Source organism: Oncorhynchus clarkii, chromosome 29 (assembly GCF_045791955.1).
Source record: "Oncorhynchus clarkii lewisi isolate Uvic-CL-2024 chromosome 29, UVic_Ocla_1.0, whole genome shotgun sequence".
Classification (NCBI taxonomy): domain Eukaryota; kingdom Metazoa; phylum Chordata; class Actinopteri; order Salmoniformes; family Salmonidae; genus Oncorhynchus; species Oncorhynchus clarkii.
The window spans coordinates 19,610,894-19,637,727 of record NC_092175.1 but is presented as its reverse complement, the minus strand read 5'-3'; the positions used below and the strand labels follow the sequence as shown (position 1 = coordinate 19,637,727).

At 42.1% G+C, this 26,834-nt stretch overlaps 1 protein-coding gene across 2 annotated transcripts; it reads left to right on the top strand.

Moving 5' to 3' along the window:
• The first annotated feature begins 1,263 nt into the window (after nucleotides 1-1,263).
• Nucleotides 1,264-6,702, top strand: LOC139388306 (ADP-ribosylation factor-like protein 3). 2 transcript variants are annotated; one of them, XM_071134907.1, is made up of 6 exons: nucleotides 1,264-1,368; nucleotides 2,504-2,647; nucleotides 3,193-3,309; nucleotides 3,411-3,461; nucleotides 3,589-3,774; nucleotides 5,839-6,702. In XM_071134907.1, the coding sequence occupies exons 1-6, from the start codon at nucleotides 1,366-1,368 to the stop codon at nucleotides 5,884-5,886; spliced, it is 549 nt and encodes a 182-aa protein (XP_070991008.1). In that variant the 5' UTR covers nucleotides 1,264-1,365; the 3' UTR covers nucleotides 5,887-6,702. The 2 variants fall into 2 exon arrangements, with proteins under 2 accessions (XP_070991008.1, XP_070991007.1); XM_071134906.1 differs by lacking the exon at nucleotides 1,264-1,368 and having other exon boundaries at nucleotides 2,486-2,647; nucleotides 5,839-6,052.
• Nucleotides 6,703-26,834: the final 20,132 nt, after the last annotated feature.

Here is a 26,834-nt window from a genome sequence, read left to right as displayed (position 1 = left end):
CATTCACCCCGTTAGATTTTTGTGTATTAGGTAGATGTTGAGGAATTGTTAGATTACTCGTTAGATATTGCTGTACTGTTGGAACTAGAAGCACAAGCATTTTGCTACGCTCGCATTAACATCTACTAACCAATTGTATGTGACCAATAACATTTGATTTGATTTTGATTTGAAGAAGGGGCAGGGGTAGCTATAGCTAGCCATACACTCGTAAACAGTGGGGTGCACAGAACCAATGAGATGTTCGAGAAGACAGGCTACAGGCTATGGGCACACTGCCCACGAATTGAGGTGGAAACTGAGCGGCACTTCCTAACCTCCTGCCTAATGTATGACCACATTAGAGACACAGTTTTCCCTCAGATTACACAGATCCACATAGAATTCGAAAACAAACCTGATTTTGATAAACTCCCATGTCTACTGGGTAAAATACCACAGTGTGCCATCACAGCAGCAAGATTGTGACCTGTTGCTACAAGAAAAGGTCAACCAGTGAAAAACAAACTCCATTGTAAATATAACCCATATTTATGCTTATTTATTTTCCCTTTTGTACTTTAACCATTTGTACATCGTAACAACACTGTATATATACATAAATGACATCATGTCTTTATTCTTTTGGAACTTCTGTGAGTGTAATGTTTACTGTTCATTTTTATTGTTTATTTAACTTTTGTATACTATCTACCTAATTTGCTTAGACAAAGTTAACATATGTTTCCCATGCCAATAAAGCCTCTTGAATTTAATTGTTCGAGGGGGGAGCGGGGGTGTTCATAAATGTACTAATGGAATGATTGAGGGGGGAACTGCCGAATTGCGGGCTGCAGTTGCACACTATTGGTCAGGTCTCGGGTCGGCAGGATGTCCATACACCAGTGCACTGTTTGCCGGTTTATCGATTTGTTGTGCAGCCCAATCAGCCACGCATAACGGTCTTGTGTGACAACAAATATGCCATATTACCTTATTCGCTTTCCACACACACACACACACACACACACTCCTTTCGACACACCAACTCGTCTATGCTCTCGGCCGCAGTTAGTCTACAGCAGGGATTTCGCAAGTATGGCTATTTGTCTGAGTGAGTCACAAGCACTGGAAATGAAGACAATTTAGTAAGAGATCACTTATTAAGATTGGCCATTCCTATTCATAAAAACTGAAATAATCGTAGATATAAATGGGTCTCGTGCCTGGCCAAATAATGGCCCAGGTCGTTGCTTATGGTGACGTCACGGCTACCATAGCTACGGGGAGCTTTTCAGCTGTTTAGAATGAATACAGTCAAATGCTACTAGCTAGCTAGCTAATCCACTCACTGAGCCCGAACAGGAGCCACTAGCTGAGCAAACCATGGTAAGTACCCTGCAATATGATCAACATAAAGTTGGAATTGAGCTAAATGCAATATCGTATGGGTGAGAGAGTAACGTTAGTCGCGTCGCACTTTTTGGATAACTGACTAACTTTAACGTAGCTTTCTAACAGCTAACAGTTAACGTTAGCTACAGTACAGCCTGTACCTGCCAAAAAGGTCTACCTGGCAGGGCATGCTTATTGTCATTCATGTAAATAATGAATTACTGTTGTTACTGTCAGAACATAACTTTATAACAAATAATACCATGTCTTATCTGTCAAGTAAGGTTACGCATAGACAAGCTATAGCTAGCTAATAACAGTGACAACGTTTCAAATGTTATGGACACCTTTTTAACTTGTGGTTGGTAATCAGTTATTTAAACTAACAAGTACGGCTTGATACCATATTACTGATTCCTGCAGTAATAAAGTACCCCAAACCTTTGAAAATACATTAATCCTCCAAGCTGACTACAGAATCACCCGTGACACGTGTAGTCTTTCAATTTATTTAGCTAGTCCTAATTATTGTTGCCTACTCAGATTGCATGTAATCTACAGTGATTGTGACGAACTATATCACAAGGATGTGGGTAGAAAATCTGCTGTCTATTTAGTTGGCTAGATCAAAAAGTACAGTGACAGCAGTGAATAAGAAGACCTCTTAAGCCTCCCTCAACACTGGAAGAGTCTTCGTGCTGTGCACATGTCTCAACTGTCCAATCAAAGGTGGTGTGAAAGTAGGCCATGGCAAGAGGCTAACAGTTAAATCTGTGCTCTTAGTGCTTATTTCCTCCTGCACACAGAGCTCGGGCTCGTCTTCATTAATCTGTGCCATGCCAAACCCAATCACACCAGGGCGTTTCGTGATTGGCTGAGGTTGCCCGTGGCCTCTGGCCTCAGCATTATTTCTGCCCTGGTGTGTTGGCTCTGTTATGCAATAATGTGCTTTCAGGTAACCCTGTTAACAGAACAGAAGTTGTTTGTAGCTGGACCACCTGCTGTTAATTATGTTTGAACCTAATGCCTTGTTGCCTAGGTTCTTATTTCATTACATAGCTATAACCTAAATACCAACTTGTGCTGTTTGTCATGATGTCACCTGACCTGGATGTGTGATGAACTGCAGGGTTTGCTGTCGATTCTGCGAAGACTGAAGCACTCTCCGGACCAGGAGGTGCGGTTACTGTTGCTAGGGCTGGACAACGCTGGCAAGACCACCCTGCTTAAACAGCTGGCCTCAGAGGATGTCAGCCACATCACCCCTACTCAGGTAAATGTACTGATGTACACAGGATTGGGGAGTAATTGATTACATGTAATCAGTTACATATTAACTTATTAGAAGAAACAATACCTGCAATCAGTTACGTTACCATTAAAAATATTGTAATCAGATTACAGATACTTTTGAAAAACTAGATGACTACTTTGATTACTTTTAAATTCAGAGATGATGTAGCAAAATAAAAATAAAAATGCAGAGATCACTATGATGATGCACCAAATGCATTTGATGGATCCTTTTTGTGATCTTCTAATGCCTCTTAAGGGGAAAGTAATCCAAAAGTAACAGAGTAAACATATTACTTTACTGTGTTTGGGTGTTCCAAAATGTACATTACTGAATACAATTTGACAGGTAACTAACTAGTAACTGTAAAAGATTACATTTAGGAAGTAACCTGCCCAACCCTGGATACAGATATAGCATAAACACAGCTCAGACACTCATGAAAGCATAGTTACACATGCTCACAGTGATCACAAACTGTCTAAAGCATTGCATTGATGGGCACTCTCCTCCTCTGTCCACAGGGATTCAACATAAAGAGCATGCAGTCCCAGGGATTTAAGCTAAATGTTTGGGACATTGGAGGCCAGCGCAAGATCCGCCCGTACTGGAGGAACTACTTTGAGAACACAAACGTACTGGTAGGTCCAAAAAGTTCTGACCACAAATAAATGGAGACAGAAAGGTTCAACGTATCAAGCTATCTGTCACTAATACTCTCCTCTGTCCATCTTCGTCACAGATCTATGTGATTGACAGTTCAGACAGGAAACGCTTTGAAGAGACAGGTCAGGTAAAGCGGCACCAGTCTGTAAAAATGCACAATATTCTATTCAGCTGTCTTCTGATATCCCTATTTTGATGCAGTTATTGATTGAACCCCTCCCCCGCCCTTCTCTTACACACACACAAACACACAGGAGCTAGCTGAGTTGATGGAAGAAGAGAAGTTGAGCATGGTGCCACTGTTGATATTTGCCAACAAGCAGGACCTGATGACTGCGGCTCCTGCATCAGAGCTAGCTGAGGGTCTCAACCTGCACACCATCAGAGACCGGGTATGGCAGATCCAGGCCTGCTCTGCAATTACCGCAGAGGGAGTACAGGTATAAAACACACATCTGCGGTGGTTTAGACATTTTTGCAAATGTATTAAAAAGAAAAAACAAATATCACATTTACATAAGTATTCAGACCCATTACTCAGTACTTTGTTGCACCTTTGGCAGCGATTACAGCCTCGAGTCTTCTTGGGTATGACGCTACAAGCTTGGCACACCTGTATTTGCAGATCCTCTCAAGCTCTGTTAGGTTGGATGGGGACTTTGCTGCACAGCTATTTTCAGGTCTCTCCAGAGATGTTTGATTGGATTCAAGTCTGGGCTCTAGCTGGGCCACTCAAGGACATTCAGAGACTTATCCCAAAGCCATTCCTTGTTGTACATTTTTTTTATATATACTTTCATTTTTTTTTAACCCGTTTTCACCCCAATTTCGTTGTATCCAATTAGTAGTTACAGTCTTGTCTCATCGCTACAACTCCTGTACGGACTCGGGAGAGGCAAAGGTCGAGAGCCGTGTGTCCCCCAATAAACAACCCAACCAAGCCGCACTGCTTCTTGACACACTTAACCCGGAATCCAGCCGTACCAATGTGTCAAAGGAAACACCGTACACCTGGCGACCCCGTCGGCGTGCACTGCGCCCGGCCCGCCACAGGAGTCTCTAGTGTGCGGTTGGACAAGAACATCCCTGCCAACCAAACCCTCCCCTAACCCAGACGTGACCCAATTGTGTGCCACCCCATGGGTCTCCCAGTTGCGGCCGGCTCAACAGAGCCTGGACTCGAACCCAGAATCTCTAGTGCCACAGCTAGCACTGCGATGCAGTGCCTTAGACCACTGCACCACTCGGGAGGCCTCGAAGCCACCCCTGTGTTGTCTTGGCTGTGTGCTTAGGATTGTTGTCCTGTTGGAAGGGTTGTTGTCCTGAGCGCTCTGGAGCAGGTTTTCATCAAGGATCTCTCTGTACTTTGCTTCATTCAACCTGACTAGTCTCCCAGTCCCTGCCGCTGAAAAACATCCCCACAGCATGATGCTGCCACCACCATGCTTCACCGTACGGATGTTACCAGGTTTCCTCCAGACGTGACGCTTGGCATTCAGGCCAAAAAGTTCAATCTTGTTTTCATCAGACCAGAGAATCTTGTTTCTCATGGTCTGAGTGTCCTTTAGAAGCCTTTTGGCAAACTCCAAGCTGGCTGTCATGTGCCTTTTACTGAGGATTGTCTTCCGTCTGGCCACTCTACTATACATTCTTGGTGGAGTGCTGCAGAGATGGTTGTCATTCTGAAAGGTTCTCCCATCTCCACAGAGGAACTCTGGAGCTCTTTCAGAGTGACCTTCAGGTTCTTGGTCACCTCCTTGAACATGTCCCTTCTTCCCCGATTGCTCAGTTTGGCCGGGCGGCCAGCTCTAGGAAGAGTCTTGGTGGTTCCAAACTTCTTCCATTTAAGAATGATGGAGGCGACTGTGTTCTTGGGGACCTTCAATGTTGCAAACATGTTCTGTTACCCTTCCATAGATCTGTGCCTCGACACAATCATGTCTCCGAGCTCTACAGACAATTCCTTCGACCTCATGGTTTGGTTTTTTATCTGACATGCACCGTCAACTGTGGGACCTTATATAGACAGGCCTTTACAAATCATGTCCAAGGAATTGAATTTCCCACAGGTGGACTCCAATCAAGTTGTAGAAACATCTCGAGGATGATCAATGGAAACAGGATGCACCTGTGCTCAATTTCGAGTATCATAGCAAAGGGTCTGAATACTTATGATGTAAATATGTTTTTTCGGTTTATTATTTTTTATAGATTAGCAAACATTTCTAAAAACCTGTTTTCGATTTGTCATTATGGGGTAGTGTGTGGATGGATGAGGAAAAATATTAATTTAATCCATTTTAGAATAAGGCTGTAACGTAACAAGATGTGGAAAAGTTCTGAATCATTTCAGAATGCACTGTACACACACACCGCCCGTACACTACATTTGCACACAACACACACATACTGTACGAACATTTAGAGAGCATCATAGACACTGATTGCACACTAACGTTTAATACTGTGCCGGTGTAATATGAGTCTGTTTACTTACTTTATAGGATGGCATGACGTGGGTGTGCAAGAACATAGCAGTTCGTAAGAAGTGACGCCAGGGGTATACTTATTCCCAAAGACTTAAACGAAGGGTAGGAGGTGAAAGGTGGAGTGGTGTTCATTATCAAAGCTTTTGACTTGCTGTCATAATATGTTTTAAAAGTATTGTGATATTTTTTTGACTAGATCCTGAGCCAGTTGCAATAGAGTAAATACTTTAAAGAGAAACTTTCTGTAATGTTGACATTACCAGCATTTTATTAATGCTTCTCCAGTTGTATATACTGTATATACGTTATTATTTAAACATTTCAATTATTCAGATATTACTCAACTGTCATTTCTCTGTGCTTACTTTTGCCACCCTTTTGTAATAGTCAGGAGGCTTATTGTGAAGATGTCTACATTATGAAAGTAGTTTTTTAAGAATGAACAGCTGAATAGACACGACCCACTGGGCACAGACATCAGTTCTAACGTCTAGTTTTGATTTACATTTGGTTGAGTTGTCAACTAACCTGAATTCAACGTGAAATAAACAAAAACTTTCACCGTGTCATTGGATTTAGGTTAAAAGTTGGGTGGAAAAAAAACACAACATGCCCTTATGTTGATGACATTTAGTTTTCCATGTTGATTCCATGTTATCACAGATTCTTTTGGGTTGAAATGATGTGGAAACAATGTTGATTCAACCAGTTTTTGCCCAGTGGGTACTTTGTTTGCTTGTATGTGATTGAAACTCTGTCCTTAGTACCAGTGGGGCAGGGAAATATCCTGCTCTGTATCAGTAACCAGGTTTCTATCCAACCATTTCATGCCAATTTAATTACCTAAAGAATTAACAAATAAAATGTGTTTGTTCAAAATGTTCTGATCTTTTTGTGTCGGTAAAATAAATTATGCGCGAAATGGCAGTTGAAACGCCTTAATTCGCAAATATTGATTTAATAACTATCATATCGAAGTCAACTTGGAGTCACGCAATGATGTTATGTGGTCCTCCCACTATGACTCGGGAAAGCTTGATGCACCTTTTCAATAAATATTGAGGGTCTTATTCTGGTGACATGATGATCGATGCTTGGCTACCATTTAACAAACAAATTTTATCGCTTCTATTATCCGTAATAATCTCATGTAGGTAGCCGACCCACACAGTGGGGCAAATGTTCTTTAAGGCTAACTAATCCGTTTTTGTGACAAAAACATCAATAGAGTTGAAAATGTGATGGCAACCCATTTAACTTGTATATTTTCTTCGGTACAGGGGAATTTAACCGCAAAAGTTATTTTATGTGCAAATCAAAATCAAAATGTATTTATCACATACACAGATGTTAATGCGAGTGTAGTGAAATGCTTGTGCTTCTAGTTCCAACAGTGCATTAATATCAAACAAGTAATCTAACAATTCCTCAACATCTACCTAATACACACAAATCTAAAGGGGTGAATGAGAATATGTACATATAGGTATATGGATGAGCAATGGTCGAGCGGCATAGGCTATGTGCAGTAGGTGGTATAAAATACAGAATATGCATGTGATATGAGTAATGTAAGATTAAAGATTAAAGTGCCATTGTTTAAAGTGTGACTAGTGATTGGGTCTCAATGTAGGCAGCAGCCTCTGAGTGATTGTTGTTTAGCAGTCTGATGGCCTTGAGATAGAAGCTATTTGATGCACCTGAACTGACCTCGCCTTCTGGATGGTAGCGGTGTGAATAGACAGTGGCTCGGGTGTTTGTTGTCCTTGATGATATTTTTGGCCTTCCTGTGACATCCAGTGCTGTAAGTGTCATGGAGGGCAGGTAGTTTGCCCCCGGTGATGCGTTGTGCACACTACACAACCCTCTAGAGAGCCTTGCGGTTGAGGGCGGTGCAGTTGCCGACAGGATGCTCTCGGTTGTGCATTTGTAAAAGTTTGTCGGGGTTTTGGGTGACAAGCCACATTTCTTCAGCCTCCTGAGGTTGAAGACGTGCTGTTGTGCCTTCTTCACCACACTGTCTTTGGGGGTGGACAATTTCAGTTTGTCTGTGATGTGTATGCCCAGGAACTTAACTTTCCACCTTCTCCACTGCTGTCCCTTTGATGTGGATAGGGGGGTGCTCCCTCTGCTGTTTCCTGAAGTCTACGATCTTCTCCTTTGTTTTGTTGACGTTGAGTGAGAGGTTGTTTTCCTGACACCACACTCCAAGTGCCCTCACCTCCTCCCTGTAGGCTGTCTCGTTGTGTTGTCTGCAAACTTGATGATTGAGTTGGACTATGTTATCAAGCACATACTTTTATCTGTAATAAATCTGTTTCTTGGCAACACACTGGTGGGATAATGTGCATATTGTTTCATGCAGATTTCAGAAAATTCCCATGAAAATCTGTTGCAAATTGGATAGAAACCTAGCTACTAAGGCCCAAGCACCGAATGTCAGACAGGAATGCCTGCGCTTCTACTAGAAAATTACTAGAGGGCACTATTTCTCTACCATTGATCTCCATGACAACGCTTGCTCAAGGCACTCACAAATCCCCTCTTGTTGCATAGTACTTGTACTGTTTTTCAACAACATACATTTCAACATGTGTATGTGATGAGTTTATGTTATGGGCTTAATTAATTGATCTATATTGGTTGTGATTTTATAGGGTAAAATGAAGTCATTATTCAGTATCCTTTAGGACACAAACAAGCAAAGCAAGAAATGATTTAGCCGATTAAAACTTTCCCTTGTTTCTCACTCTCATTGGACTGGACTAATGTAGTTCGTCTAGACTAGAGAATTTGCACCACTACAATAAAAGCCCCAAATTACTACGAAACGCAACTCTAATGATCTCTGGATTTCGTACCTTAGAATTTGAACATGATCACATTTTATGCATGAGAGTTCTTTCCGTAGTAAAGCAAATACTATGAACTGCACCCACCAATCTCTGACACTGGCGCATTTACAACAATCTCTCTTCAATACATCTCTCTTGCATATACAATAAATCACATAGAATACCTCAACCATTCAGTGAAGTTCTCACCTTGTTCACCATGATTTACCACAAGGCAATTCCATTTTTTTTATTTCTATTTTGTCTTTTATCGCAGCCCATACTAATCTGCCTGGGCTGAGTGCTCCACTGTGGTCTTATAGACATTTACATACAACCCTTTTCCAGGACTCTAATAGATCTCCAATACAATTTGCATTTATATAGCCCTCTTCATACCAACATGATTTGGGTGCTTTGCCATGATAAAAACAAACCTCCTCCTCTGGCCTTGAGTCACAATATTCTGCCGTGTGCCGTGCTCTCCATGTAAGCTTGGCTGGCTTTAATAACCCGAAGTCTGTTGATCCTCCATCTGAGGCAAAACGAGAGCAGGAGTATTCAACTGGACCTCAAGGTGATTCAACAGTCAGCATAGAGTATGGAGGGTTTTGTAGACCATGCACAAGTGTGATCCATCCATATTCACTGTGGTTTGCTGCTTTGGTACACTTGAAAGCAATAGTGGTCATCACTCTACCTAAGCAGAGAAACATGTCATGTAAAGATGAACGTATTAATGAAATGGATTCTAAAAAAGTATTTCATATATTTTCTACTGAAATGGGGAAATCTATAAGGAGTTGCATTTAAGTTCTGAGAAAATTAAATAAAGAATCACAAGTTTAGCTTTTGGGTTTGTCCAGTGTATAAATAGGTGTTTATAGTTTTATGGGGTGCATGTAGTGCTCTTCTAAAGGTGAAAAGTGAAAAAAATATAACAGGGAAATGAAAGTCTGCCATGTGAGACAGGTGATAAAATCTCCATAACTCTCTCTCTCTGCATTGCTTAATTATTAACATCTGAACCACACAATGTAATAATCAAACTAATAAAATGCACTCAAAGTTGTTTCCCTTTCCCAAATATGATGTTAATCAGATCACAAACTGCAGAGGATGAGTGACAATAAATCCCAATGAACAATATAGGATTTCCCAAATAAGAGAATAGAGAGAAGCAATCAACCCTCGTTACCCTCACTGCTAACCTCGCTGAGGCGAGAGGCAGTCAGGCCTGCAGTAGGCCATAAATCATGGGACTTTCCCAGCTTCTTACCCCAGAACACCGGCCTCCCACACAGGGGAAACGAAGGACAGAAAGACAGATTGACCAGCAGGGTAAAGAGAGAGATATCCTCTAACTTAATTAAAGTGTTGTGTGTCACACAGTCTCTGTCTGTAACTATACTACAGGCAGGGGCGTAGGAGAGTATAACATTGATTGGGGCCATCAGCCCCCTGGGAAGATTTTTTTGATAAACACCTTTTAAATGCTCTTTATTTTTTTTACTTTTGAGAAAAGGATACAGACAAATCTTAACTAACAAATAGGCAAATGTACAAGGCTAAGAGGGGCCTTGTAGAGGGGCACTTACTCTGGTAAACTCCAATCAGTGACTGTCTATGTGGATATATTAATTTAAACAACCATTTTGTAGTCTTTCTCTGATACTGTATGATTAATTTCCTAATATTTGTCTTACTTTCCCTATAGCAGATTTGTTACTTCTGCTGCTCTGCTTACTTTATTGTTTGAAACTAAAAAAATTATATTTGTAATACAGTTATTTTACTGTAACAATAACCAGCAACATAATAACATTTATAAAACTAGACATGAAAGGTCAAACTGAAATTAACCAATCTCTCTCTACACAACTACAATGTATATATAAAAGTATGTGGACACCCCTTCAAATTAGTGGATTTGGCTAATTCAGCCACACCCGTTGCAGACAGGTGTATAAAATCGCGCACACAGCAATGCAATCTCCATAGACAAACGTTGGCAGTAGAAGGGCCTTACTGAAGAGCTCATTGACTTTCACCTTGGAACCGTCATAGGATGCCACCTTTCTAACAAGTCAGTTCATCAAATTTCTGCTCTGCTAGAGCTGCCCCAGTCAACTGTAAGTGCTGTTATTGTGAAGTGGAAACATCTAGGAGCAACAACAGCTACGCCGCAAAGTGGTAGGTCACACCAATTCACAGAACGGGACCGTCAAGTGCCAAAATCGTCTGTCCTCGGTTACAGCACTTACTACCGAGTTCCAAACTGCCTCTGGAAGCAATGTCAGCACAATAACTGTTCATCGGGAGCTTCACGAATGGGTTTCCCTGGTCGAGCAGCCGCACACAAACCTAATATCACCATGCACTATACCAAGCGGCGGCTGGAGTGATGTAAAGCTCGCTGTCATTGGACTCTGGAGCAGTGGATACGCGTTCTCTGGAGTGATGAATCATGCTTTACCATCTGGCAATCCGACGGACAAATCTGGGTTTGGCAGATGTCAGGAGAACGCTACCTGCCCCAATACATGTACAAATTACCTCAACTCATGTTCAAATTACCTCGACTAACTTGCACCCCCGCACATTGACTCAGTACCGGTATATAGCCTCGTTATTTTATTGTGTTACATTTTTCTGTTTTTATTATTTTTAACTTTAGTTTATTTGGTAAATATATTCCTAACTCTTTCTTCAACTGCACTGTTGGTTAAGGTCTTGTAAGTAAGCATTTCACGGTAAGGTCTACTACACCTGTTGTATTAGGCGCATGTGACAAAGTTTGATTTGATTTGTACTGTAAAGTTTGGTGGATGACGAATAATGGTCTGGGGCTGTTTTTCATGGTTCAGGCTTGGCCCCTTTGTTCCAGTGAAGGGAAATCTTAACGCTACAGCATACAATGACATTCTACACGCTTCTGTGCTTCCAACTTTGTGGCAACAGTTTGGGGAAGGACCTTTCCTGTTTCAGCATGACAATGCCCCTGTGCACAAAGCGAGGTCCATACAGAAATTATTTGTCGAGATTGGTAGGGAAGAACTAGACTGGCCTGCACAGAACCCTGACCTCAACCCAATCGAACACCTTTGGGAGGAATTCGAACACCGACTGCGAGCCAGGCCTAATTGCCCAACATCAGTGCTCGACCTCACTAATGCTCTTGTGACTGAATGGAAGCAAGTCCCCGCAGCAATGTTCCAACATCTAGTGGAAAGCCTTCTCAGAAGAGTGGAGGCTGTTATGACAGCAAAGAGGGGACCAGCTCATATTAATGCCCTTGGAATGATATGTTCGGCGAGCAGGTGTCCACATACTGTTGTTCATGTAGTGTGTGTGTATATATATACCAGTCAAAAGTTTGGACACACCTACTCGTTCCAGGGTTTTTCTTTCTAAACTATTTTCTACATTATAGAATAATAGTGAAGACATCAAAACTATGAAATAACACATATGGAATCATGTAGTAACCAAAAAAGTGTTAAACAAATCAAAATATATTTGAGATTTTAGATTCTTCAAAGAAGCCACCCTTTGCCTTGATGACAGCTTTGCACACTCTTGGCATTCTTAAAACCAGATCCACCTGGAATGCTTTTCCAAAAGTCTTGAAGGGGTTCCCACATGAACTGAGCACTTGTTGGCTACTTTTCCTTCACTCTGCGGTCTAACTCATCCCAAACCATATCAATTGGGTTGAGGTCGGGTGATTGTGGAGGCGAGGTCATCTGATGCAGCACTCCATCACTCTCCTTGGTCAAATAGCCCTTACACAGCCTGGAGGTGTGTTGGGTCATTGTCCTGTTGAAAAACAAATGATAGTGTAAATCAGATGGGATGGCGTATCGCTGCAGAATGCTGTGGTAGCCATGCTGGTTAATGCTGCCTTGGTAGCCATGCTGTAGCCATGCTGCCTTGAATTCTAAACAAATCACTGACAGTGTCAACAGACAAACATCCCCACACCATCACACCTCCTCCATGCTTCACGGTGGAAACCACATATGCGGAGGTCATCCGTTCACCTACTCTGCGTCTCACAAAGATATGGCGGTTGGAACCAAACATTTGGTTTGGACTCATCAAACAAAGGACAGATTTCCACCGGTCTATTGTCCATTGCTTGTGTTTCTTGGCCAAAGCAAGTATTTTCGTGTTACTGGTGTCCTTTAGTATTGGTTTCTTTGCAGCAATTCGACCATGAAGGCCTGATTCACGCAGTCTCCTCTGAACAGTTGATGTTGATATGTGTCTGTTAAGCATTTATTTTGGCCACAATCTGAAGTGAAATTAACTCAAATGAACTTATCCTCTGCAGCAGAGGTAACTCTGGGTCTTCCATTCCTGTGGTGGTCCTCATGAGAGCTAGTTTCATCATAGCGTTTGATCGTTTTTGCAACTGCACTTGAACAAACTTTCAATATTCTTGACATTTTCCAGATTGACTGACCTTTATGTCTTAAAGTAATGATGGGCTGTTGTTTCTCTTTGCTTATTTGAGCTGTTCTTGTCATAATATGGACTTGGTCTTTTACCAAATAGGGCTATCTTCTGTATACCACCCCTATCTTGTCACAACACAACTGATTGGCTCAAACGCGTTAAGAAGGAAAGAAATTCCACAAATGTACTTTTAACAAGGCATTCCAGGTGACTATACCTCATGAAGCTGGTTGAGAGAATTCCAAGAGTGTGCAAAGCTGTCATCAAGGGAAAAGATTGTTTTGATTAAAATATTATATTTTGATTCGTGTAATACTTTGTTGGCTATTACATGATTCCGTATGTGTTATTTCATAGTTTTGATGTTTTCACTATTATTCTACAATGTAAAAAAAATAAAGAAAAACCTTGGAATGAGTAGGTGTGTCCATATTCTTTACTAGTACTGTATATGCCTTTACTGGCATCACAAAGCCGGGCATCAACATTGATCAAAGAAGGCAACGAGAGCAAATAAGGATGTGTAAAAGCAGTAACGGGCAGAGCAGCCCTCTCTCTGGAGACGGTCTTCTCCCAGGATTCAGCTAGAGACATTTCATCCATCAATTCACTTGATTCTGATTGGCTACATCCAGCCCGTCCCCTCTCACACTAACACACACAGTTTCACAGTCTGTGCTGAGAGCTGAAGCGAGATTAGATTACATTATACCCCAAACATTTTTTGAAAGAGTTAAGAATTTAAGTATTTAATGGCATGTAATGATGCAATCGTGCAATACAGGATTGTACAGGAAGGAAAGACCTAAGGAAATGTTTTTTGCATTCTTAACAGTAAGTTGAGACCCTGACTAAGTTTTTATTTTATTTATATTATCGTGGTCCAGACCTCAGTGTCCTCATGTATCTATGGCTCTGTTCTCCACCTGAGACTGGTTTCTTCATGCCCCGTGGAGGGCCCCAGCCATAGCCCAGCGAGACATGGGCCGAGAGCAGAAGCAAACCTCCACCCCACAGGAGGAAGAAGGTCCGCAATCCCTTCCCAAAGTGAGAGCAGCCTTTGTTGTGACACGTCACACAGCCATGTCTGTCTCTGTTGCTTGTCTGTCAGTGAGCCCGGACCTCCCGCTGCTATAATAGTATAATACACAAGATGCATTTTCGATACTTGGTTGTGCACCAGCAGTTTTCTTCTTGTTACATGTCACTTACTGACATGCAGTCACACAATTAGCCCATGTCAGTTAAATATTTTTAGATAGGTAAATTAGTTTATTAAGTCTAGCCAGCTTTCTAAACTTTACCGACAGGGAATGCGGGGCACGTGCCCAGTAGCCCTGACCTCCAGGTGACCTTGACCTCCAGGGATCCCCCATGTATTTTGTTAGTGACTCTCACTCAGATATCATATTAACATGTCATGAGTCACGGCAAAATGTGAATAATTGCTGGAAATTAGCTGTAAAACTGCAACAAAAACTAAAGGTTATGTAAAGCAAGCGTATTTGCTTACCTTTTGTTAATACAATATTTTTCTGCTAACAGATCCCTCTATACGTATCAAGTTATTGTTTTGAATCCCTGTGCTGAGTCAATGTGAGTACAGCAGCTAATTTGATAGGTAATAGGGTATGTGTTTGTAGATCATACTGAAGTGAAAGAAGCTACAGCAACCAATGTGATAATGGTTGGGGTAGTCTTTGCTTGTTTTTTTTTAATCTCCAAATAGCATTTCAGTTTTTAAATTGTATAGAAATACAGTAATTGAGCTTTAAAATGTCCCTCCAGACCTCACTAAGACTCAGACCCTGGCTACAGCCCTGGTAGAGGAGGAGTTGAAAGGTCCACTGGGTCCATGTCCAGCACCAGAGTGGTGGTGGAGGGACCGTCCTGAGGGGAAGTAACCACCGTCGGCAGTTCAGAATTTGTTTTGCCAAGGAGGCCTTAGTCTGGAAATTTTACATCTAAATGAGGTGTTTAATGCAGTATTTCTCAAGTTAAAAAAATGTGCTTGAGAAACTAGTCAGTGCACTGCATATACTGTACAGTCTATTGAGTCGGGAAAGTCTGTGTGTACTCTCAGGACATGATCTCTGAGAACAATAACATGTCTACAACTTCATCATCTGCAAGCTGTCCAACTATCTTAAAAACGTACAAGTTACACACTGTTTATCAGTGCCGAAAATCACTTGCTAACTAGATGCGTGTTTGTCAATGAAGCTAGCAAGTAGTAGCTGGCTTGTGATTTCAGCGGTATGGCTACAGCTGTTTTATGAAAGAAAATTACAAAAAATATGAGAGGTGTTGAAGCAAAAGGAAATCTGAGTTCCTTCTTCTGCATGGTCCCGTCTCATCTCTGGCTTGTGGCATCTGTGTCGTCAGTCATTGATTCGTGTGGCAGCTCCGACCCGTGGGAATCTTATCAGTGATCCTTTGACTCAACCCCTATCCACACACTCACACATACAGTGCATTTGGAAAGTATTCAGATCCCTAGACCTTTTCCACATTTTGTTACGTTACAGCCTTTTTCTATAATGTATTGTAATTGTCCCTCATCAAACTACACAATACTCCATACTGACAACGCAAAAACAGGTTTTTAGAAATCTTTCCAAGTTTGTAAAAAAAATAAAAAATAAAAAATAAAAAAAAGCTCTGTCAGGTTGGATGGGGAGCGTCGCTGCACAGCTATTTTCAGGTCTCTACAGAGATGTTCAAGTCCGAGCTCTGGCAGGGCCACTCAAGGACATTCAGAGACTTGTCCTGAAACCACTCCTGCATTGTCTTGGCTGTGTGCCTGTTGGAAGGTGAACCTTTGTCACAGTGTGAAGTCCTGACCGCTCTGGAGCAGGTTTTCATCAAGGATCGCTTTGTAATTTGCTTCGTTCATCTTTCCCTCGATTCTGACTAGTCTTCCAGTCCCTGCCACTGAAAAACATCCCCACAGCATGATGCTGCCACCACCATGCTTCACCGTAGGGATGGTGCCAGGTTTCCTCCAGACGTGGTTCTTGGTATTCAGGCCAAAGAGTTCAATCTTGGTTTCATCAGACCAGATGTTTCTCATGGTCTGAGAGTCCTATAGGTGCCTTTTGGCAAACTCCAAGCTGGCTGTCGTGAGCCTTTTACTGAAAAGTGGCATCTGGCCACTTTACCATAAAGGTCTGATTGGTGGAGTGCTGCAGAAATGGTTGTCCTACCGGAAGTTTCTCCCATCTCCCCAGAGGAACTCTGGAGCTCTGTCAGAGTGACCATCAGGTTCTTGGCCACCTCCCTGAACAAGTCCCTTCTCCGCCGATTGCTCAGTTTGTTCGGGCAGCCAGCTCTAGGAAGTGTTTTGGTGGTTCCAGACTTCTTCCATTTAAGAATGATGGAGGCCACTGTGTTCTTGGGGACCTTCAATGCGCCTCGACACCATCCTGTCGTGGAGCTCTACGGACAATTCCTTCAACCTCATGGCTCTGACATGCACTGTCAATTGTGGGACCTTATATAGACAGGTGTCTTTCTAAATCATGTCCAATCAATTGAATTGGCCACAGGTGGACTCTGATCAAGTTGTAGTGACATCTCAAGGGTGATCAATGGAGATTGGATGCACACAAGCTCAATTTGGAGTGTCATAGCAAAGGGGTGTGACTACTAATATAATATTTATGTATTTAATTTTCAATATCTTTGCTAACATTTCCAAAAACAAGTTTTCACTTTGTCATTATGGGGTATTGTGTGTCGATGGGTGAAAAAAAATCTATTTAGTCCATAATTCAAGAATCATTCATATTTTTTGAAGGCTCTGTACAAGAATGATGTACTTTTAGTTCATGGTTGAAGCAGTTTGTTGGCCATTAGCCAATCTGCGTTTCTCAACAAGTTCAAAGAACATGAATCCATCTAACTGGTATTTACAACTTCACAACTGGTAATTATCACCTTCCCACTTGGTTATGAACGCAGCATGAGAACGAAGCAGTCAGTGGAGGTGGGGGAAGTTTCTCATGTTCCGGCAGAGGAGGCTTTTTCAATATAAAAGTTCCTCAACAAATCTGGCTACTATTGTTTTCATAAAAGTGTTGCTTCTAACATTGGGGGGGACATGTCCCCCCTGTTCCACCCCGGCTCCTACACCATTGACTACATTCCTATAGCTGTGGTATTGGCCTACTTTAGGATCAGTGGTTTTTATCTTAAGAATTATGATTACGAGGAATATGACCTCAATAGCAATAAAATGTTCAAAGGCCTTTCACACCTCTGTCCTGCACCTGCAATGTGTTAATACTGTATATCAAGCAAGGTACCCATTTACTCCGTGCTACAACCACCCACACATCCCACTGTGTTGAGAGAGAGGGGGGGCTGGCAAGGCTGAGATTAATCTGCCCTATCTGACCAACAGACACATTTACAGCAGCGAGGAGGGTTCGTTTGGCCATCTGAGTGCTCAGGGTATCATTCACGACCCATCCCTTTTGATTAAGCAGCAGAATGCCACATGATAAAACAAACAAATGTCGGCATTCCTCCCATAGCCTCTTTGATGTCTCTCTCTCTCTCTCTCTCTCTCTCTCTCTCTCTCTCTCTCTCTCTCTCTCTCTTTGGAGCCATAACAGCTCTGGGGGAACTCTGCCGCTCTCCAGGGCACAGTGGACTTGGGGGCCAATAAGGGCCACACTGTAATCAAGGCATGAGCCATAAAGAGCCACTGATTGGGGACAGTAAAATGACTGGAACTCAGTAAGAGGTAGAGGCTGTCCTCACACCTCAGTGTGGGTCAAACCCAGAGCAACACCATGGGGTCACCACTGAGGCCATCTTGACAGGGGGCCTTGTTCTGTTTGATGGTGACGAGACAGATAGCGGAGAGAGTGAGAGGTTATAGTAAGTAGCCTGTTTACTCAGTCAGGGTTATATTTCCACTATGACATCAGGAATCCTGTGACACAGATACAGTATATGAGAGCGTGTCGTGGGATGACATTTCTCCACACTGTTTTAGTAGGGGAGTCTCTTAAATACCAATAGAAAGGATGGAACAAACATGGCACAGTGTTCTATAGCCCTGCATGGGTTTAGAGCAACGTTTTTATGTGAACATTTAGTTTTCTTGATTCACTTCTGGGCTATTATTTCATCCAGCCTTAAATGTGCTTGTTATCATTTGGATGTGCCATTACAAGTACATAATGATCAGTTGCTGCAAGTAATCTAACAAACCACATTTCGATTAGGTTCACTTGAAACCAATAGTGTCCAATATAACAAAAACAGACTGTGGGGACTTAAGTTCTTTGGAGCAGTCTGGGAGCCTGCTGCATCAGCTATAGGCCAGGTCAAAGGTCATGTTCTTGACCCTTCGCTGACCTCTAACTCCAGACCGCACTCGGCTGTGTCACACAGGCACTGGGAGAATTACACATTCCATCGCTCACGTGAAGAAATGCTTTCCTCATTGACTGATTGGCCTTATCTCTTGACGGATCTTTTCCAATTCCCTGTCTCTGTGTCCGTGCATCCCCACCTGTCTCCCCAGCAGTCATAATTGAACTTTTTATCACCTCTCGCTGAAAGAGAGAGCCGGCGTCATCCGTCATTACAGCACACAATGACAGCTCTTCACAGATGCATGAAAGGAATGGATTTTTACATTTGACTCAATCCGGGGGGTTACTTTACTGTAACAGATTCAATATTCTTAAATGAGCCTGGCGATACATGCCGGTCAGATGAAATGATCTATTGCATGGCCTTAATGGATTTCCTAGACTTCAAAGGCTGGGTACTTTAGGAGGAAAATACATAATGTGCAATAAAAACATCATTGTTAATTTGATTAGCCTGATCATTTATGCCACTCCCATTGTCTTAGGCCTGAGTAGTGACTGTGAGTGTGTTCTATTTAGGATGCACAGATTTCTCACAATGAGATTTCTCCCAATGTCTGAAAATATCTCTGTAGAACAAAATCATTTGGAAAATGAGAAGGTATGCAAAAGTAAAGACTGTTATAGAAAATAGAGAAAATTAACAAACATATAAAAAAGCATATTATGAGAATGAACCTGCATTATATGTTTCTTTAGATAGGCCTAACTGATATTGTCCCCAAAAACACTATGAATTATTTGTAACAAGAACATTCTGCTCTAGAACTCCCCCCCCAAAAAAATAAACATATTTTGTAACTTTTTTTACGGCATTGATATTTCCTTGGTGAGAAATTATCAGTACTGTAATATCCATATGATATTATGATAGTTAGACATTTCCAAATATGGTACATTTGAATCTCTGTGATTCTCTGTGAGAGAATGAGAGAGACAGAGATAGAAAGAGAGAGGGAGAGGCAGGAGGAAATATTGTTTTTGTTTTGTTTAAATATCTTCCTGTTTTTAATGGCTTGTGCTTGAGTTTTGCAAGCGTCTGTGTGTGTGAGAGCAGGAGAGAGGGAGAAAGAGAGTATTCTCAATTTCCCTGTAAAAAGAAAATTCATTTGCAGTTGCTAATGTAATGTCATCGTTGTGTTTACTGAGCGTGGATGATGTATAGGGGATGTTGCATTGAGTGAGACTGCTTAATGATGCATAGAATTAAGTCTGCGGCTTTCAGCTGAGCTCCCCTCTCCCTTTTACACTCCACACTCCCACTCCCTCCCTCTCTCACTCTCTCCCTTCTGCCCTTCCTCTCTCTTCCTTCCTCCTCCATCCTTCCCTCCCTTCGTTCTTCAGTCCCTGCCTCTCTCTTCCCCCTTTCTCTCTCTCTCTCTCTCTCTCTCTCTCTATTTATATATATATATCCTCAATGTCTCTCCCCCGCTCTCTCTCTCTCTCGCTCCTTCCCTCCCTTCCTCTCTCTCTCTCTCTCTCTCTCTCTCTCTCTCTCTCTCTCTCTCTCTCTCTCTCTCTCTCTCTCCCCCTCTCTCTTTCAGTGAACGCTGAGAAACAGGCTGTCTCGGACTGGTGGCCACACGTTGCTCTGTGCTCTGTCGCCTAACTCCATCAATCACTATGGAGGGAGAGCGAGTGAGAAGGAGAGAGCAAGAAAGAGTGTGTGTGGGGGAGAGAAAAACAATAAAAAGAGATATTGATAAAAAGTGGTACAAAAAAATCACATTGTGTGTAGACATTGAGGAGCATAAATTATAAAGAGAAAGGGGAGAGAAAGTCAACCAAATGAAAGGTATAATAGCAGTTATTAATAATTTGCCATGCATAATGATGTCTCAAATAAATGTGTTTTCCCAATACTGCTTCACTACAGTGTGAATAAAGTGTCAGAATGGTGCACGGTTTGGCTGGGACTGTGATTATAATTGTATGATGATGGTGATGATGATGGTGATGATTATGATCATGGTGATGGTGATGATAGTACTTATGGTAATTGTATGTCCTTAGTTGTTATGGTTATTACCTATGTGAGATCACCAACTGAGCATTATGAGGGCTGAGCGGGAGACGTACAGATGGAGAGGGGTACCTGCATATGGCATTTACGTCATCTCTGTAGGAAATTCATCAATATGCAATGGTAAAAAGCCTGAACTGAAAACCATCACCTGTTTTGCTGAAAATACTTTTATTGTTTGACAATTGCGTTATAGTTATGTGTAGTTACTGAAATGTAGCTTTGCATTTAAAATAAATAAATTACACTGACCCAAGCAAAGGGAAAAGTGGAAATGTTTAGTCATGTGCAAATGTCCTTGATATACACAATTCTGAAATACTGTAATCTACATCAACAACAGCTTGATGATATTGTCATCATCCTAACAAGTTTGGGGCCTATAAAATATATTTCAGCTCTGTTGTGTGTAGATTTATGTGTAAATATACAGCCAGACAGCTGCCACAGTGAAAGCATCGCTGAGAGTGGCCTATTTCACTTCCAACTGCTGAATGTGCGTTTCTATTTGATTTGATTTGGACTCCTCGTCACTTTTTCAATGGCGTCTAAAAATCCTTAAAGTCCTAAATTCCTGGGTCCTGAAAGAGATCCTCGCTATAAATCATTAAACAAAACTTAAGTATTTCAAATCTTTCATGAAGGAAAATATAAGACACCAGTTTTCTGTTCTGTTCAAAAGAGAACCCATTTGATGCAGTATTACAGTTCTCAATACACTTTTAGTCCCATGCTATGAAGTAATAATGTTATATTAGTTGCCATCGTGTGACAATGTTCAGCTATGCAAACATGATGGTTACCAGCTGATGTCTGCAGAGAACTCGGGCAATGTCAACCAAACTAAATATAAATCATTTTTCTACCTAAGTGAAATGTCCCTTTCATCACCTATGTAGTTGACAAGGTAGTCACAAGTGAAATAGACAATTCAGCCTTTCACATTTACTCAACTTAAAAAGTAACGATTACATTTCTTCTAGTTTCAAAGAACTAAATATTCAAAATACTTTTTATAGCTCAGCTGGTTGCTAAATTATTGCTCAAACGACTCTGGAATATATCATAAATCACTATGGTTAACTAACTAAACTGTATTCATGAAGCTAAATGAAGCAGTGAATTCCATCATTTCAAAGAATGGTGCCAACACTTTCCTCTGTAAGGACATCTGCTGGACCGTTCCTTTCAATTCATCTCATTTTCTCAGTCACACATATAATCTGCTATCTGGAGTGTCTATTTCAGTTAGTTTTGTCTATGAAAACAGCATACAAACTATTTCACTGAATGATGCAATGTTTGTTTGCTTATGGATTTTCTAGTTGTTCTCTCTCTCCCTCTCTCAGGCCTTCTTCCTCCAGGTCTCTTCCTCTCTCTCTCACTCCATTGCTCCGTTGTGATCCAGCTGTCCACCCCATTCATCATTCCGCCACGCTCCCCGTGCAGAATAATTATTTATTTCATGTGTTACTAGTTGAAAACAAATCCATTTTGCTGCCCATCAATTTATCATTTGGGATGGGGAGTCACACTTCAGTTGTAGGGGCAGCAAAAAAAATCCCAATTTCCACTGTACCCGGCTGTGTGTTTGTGTGTGTGTGTTTGTGAGCGTGAGTGCGTGCAAGTGCTGGTGTGTGTTTGTTTGTGTGGGGGTTTTTTTATATCAGAGAGGGAGAGAAAAAGAGGGAACAAAGCAATGGAGGTAAATAAAAAGGAGGAGAAGAGAAGGAGTATGTGGGAAGGAAATAGAGTGAGAAGTAGAATGGAAGGGAGAGAGGGAAGGGAAATGAGGGAGAGAGAAGGAGAAAGGGAGGGTTTCTCTTCTCCCTCTCACCCTCCCTCACCTAACGTCTGTGATAATTTATCACTCCTCCTAGCTTGGCTGACAAACTATTTGCAGGAAAATGAGTTTTTCCGCTACGGATTTGTCCTCTGGGAATGGAAAGGGGAGCTGCTGTGTTTTTATTCTTACACACACACACACACACACACACACACACACACACACACACATGCATACTCTCAATCTGACTGAGGTCTCCAGTATTTATGGGGGGGGGGGGGGGGTTAAGATAAATGAGGTAAATTAATAGAGTCACTGAGGGAAAGATCTGCTTCCGCACCAGCAAATCTGCCAGTGACACGCTGCCAGTGACACGCTGCTGGTGACACGCTGCTGGTGACACACTAGGGAGGAGGAGATAGTGCTCTCTCTTTCTTTCCCTGCCTCTCTCCTTCCCTCACTTCCCCAGGTTAATCCCTTTTGCATTCTGTCTTCACCCCTCCTAAACCCTCAGTTTTACTCATGCTGACAAATGAAACACTCAAATAGATACCAGAAGGCATAACGTAATAAAACGACAGGGTATATCCACACTGGGACAAAAACAAACACTACAATCTCCAACCAACATCTATCACACATTTACCAAGCATCCTTGAGAGAGGAAGAGAGTACTTTGCACAGTTGCTATAATTACCAAGCTTGACCTGGGTCAGTGGCTCCAATCTCACTTTCAACCTCATCAACCAATATATTGACAATGTGCTTGACGGAGAATTACATGACAATAAAGGCCTAATTACATTGCTATTACTATGGGCCATCAGTAATGGTCAGACGACGTGTCCACAGGACATCTCGGCCATAAACTTGCAGGGGGAGAGGTGTGTATGGTGTTCATGGGAGGCACTCTCCCTCTGTTATAATGGGACTCGATGCATGCCGGCTCATTTGCATATCAAGCACATTCCTGTTTTACGGCGTAGGCTATGGTGATAAAATCGTTGGATTGAGAAGAGAGGAGAGGACTTCATGACTGTCAACAAACACACACCAACTGCCAGAAAAGTAGTGGGCTTTGCATTCAAATCAAGGAGTGTTACCTTATTACTGGGGGTTTTCCTCGTCACATAACCTGATTATGAAATACTCATGAGCCCTTGTTGTTTGTAATAGGTTGGCCCCACATTATTCCTGGAATCCTCTGTGTCAGCTGACTGCAAGGTCTACATACAAAAAAATAAACAAATAAGTTACCCATCAAAGCAAGGAGGAGCTGTGTTTTGGCCTATTGCATTTCCCAGAGTGGGGCAAAAAGATGGTGCTGGAACTGAGGCACAAGAGGACACCCTGCTCTGGCTGTCTGAAAAGGATTGGGGGTCTTTGTGAACCCAGGAGGACCCTGTGGCAGCAACTACCTGACCCTCTGTCCACCGGCTCAGTCCAAGTGTCAAAATCCCCTGCTCACACATTATGGCTTCATCAACACAGCTACACCCTCCTCCCTCTATTATGGCCAACTTCACCTAAGACCTTTCTCTACACATCAAATTGAGTGGGTGGGTTAAATGTATCTTCTTTGGGAATAGCATGTCAGACGCACAAGACTGTTCCCTTGGTGTGCAGGCTCCCTGGCACCCCATTGATTGACTGAATACTATGACTAAGAATTTATTCAGATAACTTTAAACATAATCTATGAATTATAATCCAATTAGGTTGAGTTAGACTAAAAATGTATTTCTTTGACCATCCATTTGTCAAATAGGCTATCTCTCCAGTGGTGTAGAATGTTTGCAGTAAGTGGACCACCTGAACATGGTTTCCCCCGGGTCCACTCAACTCCACAACTCCAAACATACAGGCAACTGCCTTGCACCCTGTGATGCCAGTCTCCATGGAAACCACTACTCTCACTGACAGGCATGAAGAGGGGTACTACCAATCACTCTGACCATCCAACTCTCCCTTTGCTGATACTTATTCTTTCTTACACTGTCTGTCTGCTCCTTGTCTGTCTGTTGGTCTACATATTACTGTAAACGTAAGTGAATCATTCACATGGTAGCTGTTCTTTTTGTGTAAAGAGTATCTCTGATTTCATTGGCTGAATTATTCTCTTTCATCCATATGTCCTCTTTTTAAAAGTGAATGCTGTGGTTAAATGTTTTTATTAGCTGAAGAAAATCATTGTCCAGACCAATACAGTTGGTTAACGAGGTATACATTTTGTAGGTTGGGCATTGAAATTAATTGTAAAATCTCTGAGGGAAAGGTCCACATATTTTCTTAATAAAAACCTACATTAATCAAACAAAGACCACAATAAGCTACTATGAGCAAAAAGACTGGGATTTGACTACTATACCTTGTGCTTGACTTGGACTGAAATAGGTGTCGGTACTCATTTTGGGTGCCGGTACTGTTTACATTTAGGTGCAGGAGTTTCACAATGCTTTTGAGCTAATATTCTAGAAGAGGAACAGGACCTCATGTAGTAGAAAATAAGAGGTGCCGGTACTCAGCTCCGGTGACTCAGCTCCGGTAAGCTCCTGCCCAAGTCAAGCATTGACTATACCAGAAACCAGGCAGCCACCATTCAGTGTTTGAGATTTCTGCCTCAAGCCTACAAGTGGGGTGAAGTAACTGATGCCTGTCATAACAGACAAGAGAAAAAGAATGAGCGAGAGAGAGAGAGAGAGAGAGAGAGGGAGAGAGAGAGAGAGAGAGAGAGAGAGAGAGAGAGAGCGACAGAGAGAGAGACAGAGAGACAGAGAGAGAGACAGAGAGACAGAGAGAGCGACAGAGAGAGAGCGACAGAGAGAGGGATAGGCAGAGATAAAGATAGATGTGTGGAAAAAGAGAGTGAGGGGAGAAAGGTAGAGCCCGAAAAGGCTGGATGGCAGGGCAGGTAGGGCTTAATGTGGGGCAAGCCCCTCTGTTTCTAATGGCTATTACCGCCTGGGTGCCATTGTGGCCCATACAATGGCCGTCACGCTGGGATTTTGTGAGGAGCTTGCCGGCAAAAGTTATTAGCCCCAAAACCTCAGGCGGAGCAGTCAACAGAGGAACAAGAAGATTTGGGGTGCCAGGGGGAGAGGGGAACAGGGTGTGGGGTCAGGGGTCAGACACAAAGCGGAAATGGGAGGCAGAGAGCGGGAACAATGGAGGGGGCTGGACCAGGCAGACAAAGCTGGAGGGGGGTGACGGTGCACAAAACACAGGAAGATGAGGATAGAAAGATGGGGTACCAAAACAGATGGTAAAAGGAGGTACGAGAGAAAAGGCAAGCACCAAAGAACAGGAAAAGACCTCTATTTGCAACATATACATCATGAGAGAATCAGTCTAGTGACTGACTGAGTATCCAACTAAATGTGGTTAAATCACATATGGCAATTGGCAACATACTGTTAACTTATATAGCCCAACTAAGCATGAAAGACTGAATGGATGCATCAATGACATCTTGTAGTGTTTTCAAGGGGGGCTAATGCTCTCCTCACGCTGTAGCTGAGCAATATAATATTGTACCCTCACATATTCACTGTAAAAGCTTGCAATTTTGGACACTTTTGTGTAGGCCTAAATTGTGCAATGCATTTACTGCATGGTGTCCACACATTTAACACAAATTCAATCTAAAGCATAAAAACAATAGAAAATGTTGGAAGATCAGAAGAAACGGGACAGGGGACATCAAACGTGGGTGTAGTTTAAGTGTAAATCCGTGGAAAAGACAAGATTCCTTATATAAAATAAAAATGGGGGTCTGGGTGGAATTCTTACATGGATCCTGGTAGAAATGTAGGTTTGCACCAACAACAACAAAAAGTTTGCAAGGGGGTAATGGAATCATTAATATTGAGGCCTTTCTTTAGCTAGTATGATCTAATTATCTGGCACATCTCGAATCGCTGACCACAAAGAGACAAGCGTAAGGCTAGATTTATAAAAGTTGCTATTAAGTGGGCTTTAACGTGAACCCATTCATCTTGCAGAGCGTGCAGAGTGACAAGCGGAGCAGCGTGGAGCAAGAGGAGGCCATGCATCACGCAGAGAGCGGGACGGGAAACGTGCGCGCACCGAGTAATCAGCGAATCAGACACAGTGAATTCACTTTACCCTCCCTTCGCACGCACCTTTGCAGGTGGAGAGACACGGATAAGAAGACAAAACGGTCGTTTCGTTTTTGTACAATTATTTGAGAAGAATTTTACCAGAAAAAAAGTTCAGTTACATAGATGGAAAAATGACAATTGGTGCTTATGAGGAAAAATAGCCTATGCCCTAGCTGGATAGGCTAGGCCTATTCTTTATCCCACTCTCTCGAAGCAGTTTGGTCTCTTCTTCTTCAAAACGGACTCCATATTTTGTTACTGAATGAAGCTAAATCGCTTGCTTTCTGACCTTCGTTTTATTTTTTATAATTTAGACCTATTCAAACATATTATATTTGTGCCTCATAGGCTTATCAGTTGTCATATCATGTCATAGCCTATATTTAAATGTCTAAT

Bases quoted from the DNA above. Each gene is read 5' to 3' on its own strand.
- LOC139388306 (XM_071134906.1), top strand. From the start codon at position 2,486: ATGTGTGATGAACTGCAGGGTTTGCTGTCGATTCTGCGAAGACTGAAG. The intron at 2,648-3,192 runs GTAAATGTACTG...CTCTGTCCACAG, and splicing joins GCCACATCACCCCTACTCAG to GGATTCAACATAAAGAGCAT. The intron at 3,310-3,410 runs GTAGGTCCAAAA...TCTTCGTCACAG, and splicing joins TTGAGAACACAAACGTACTG to ATCTATGTGATTGACAGTTC.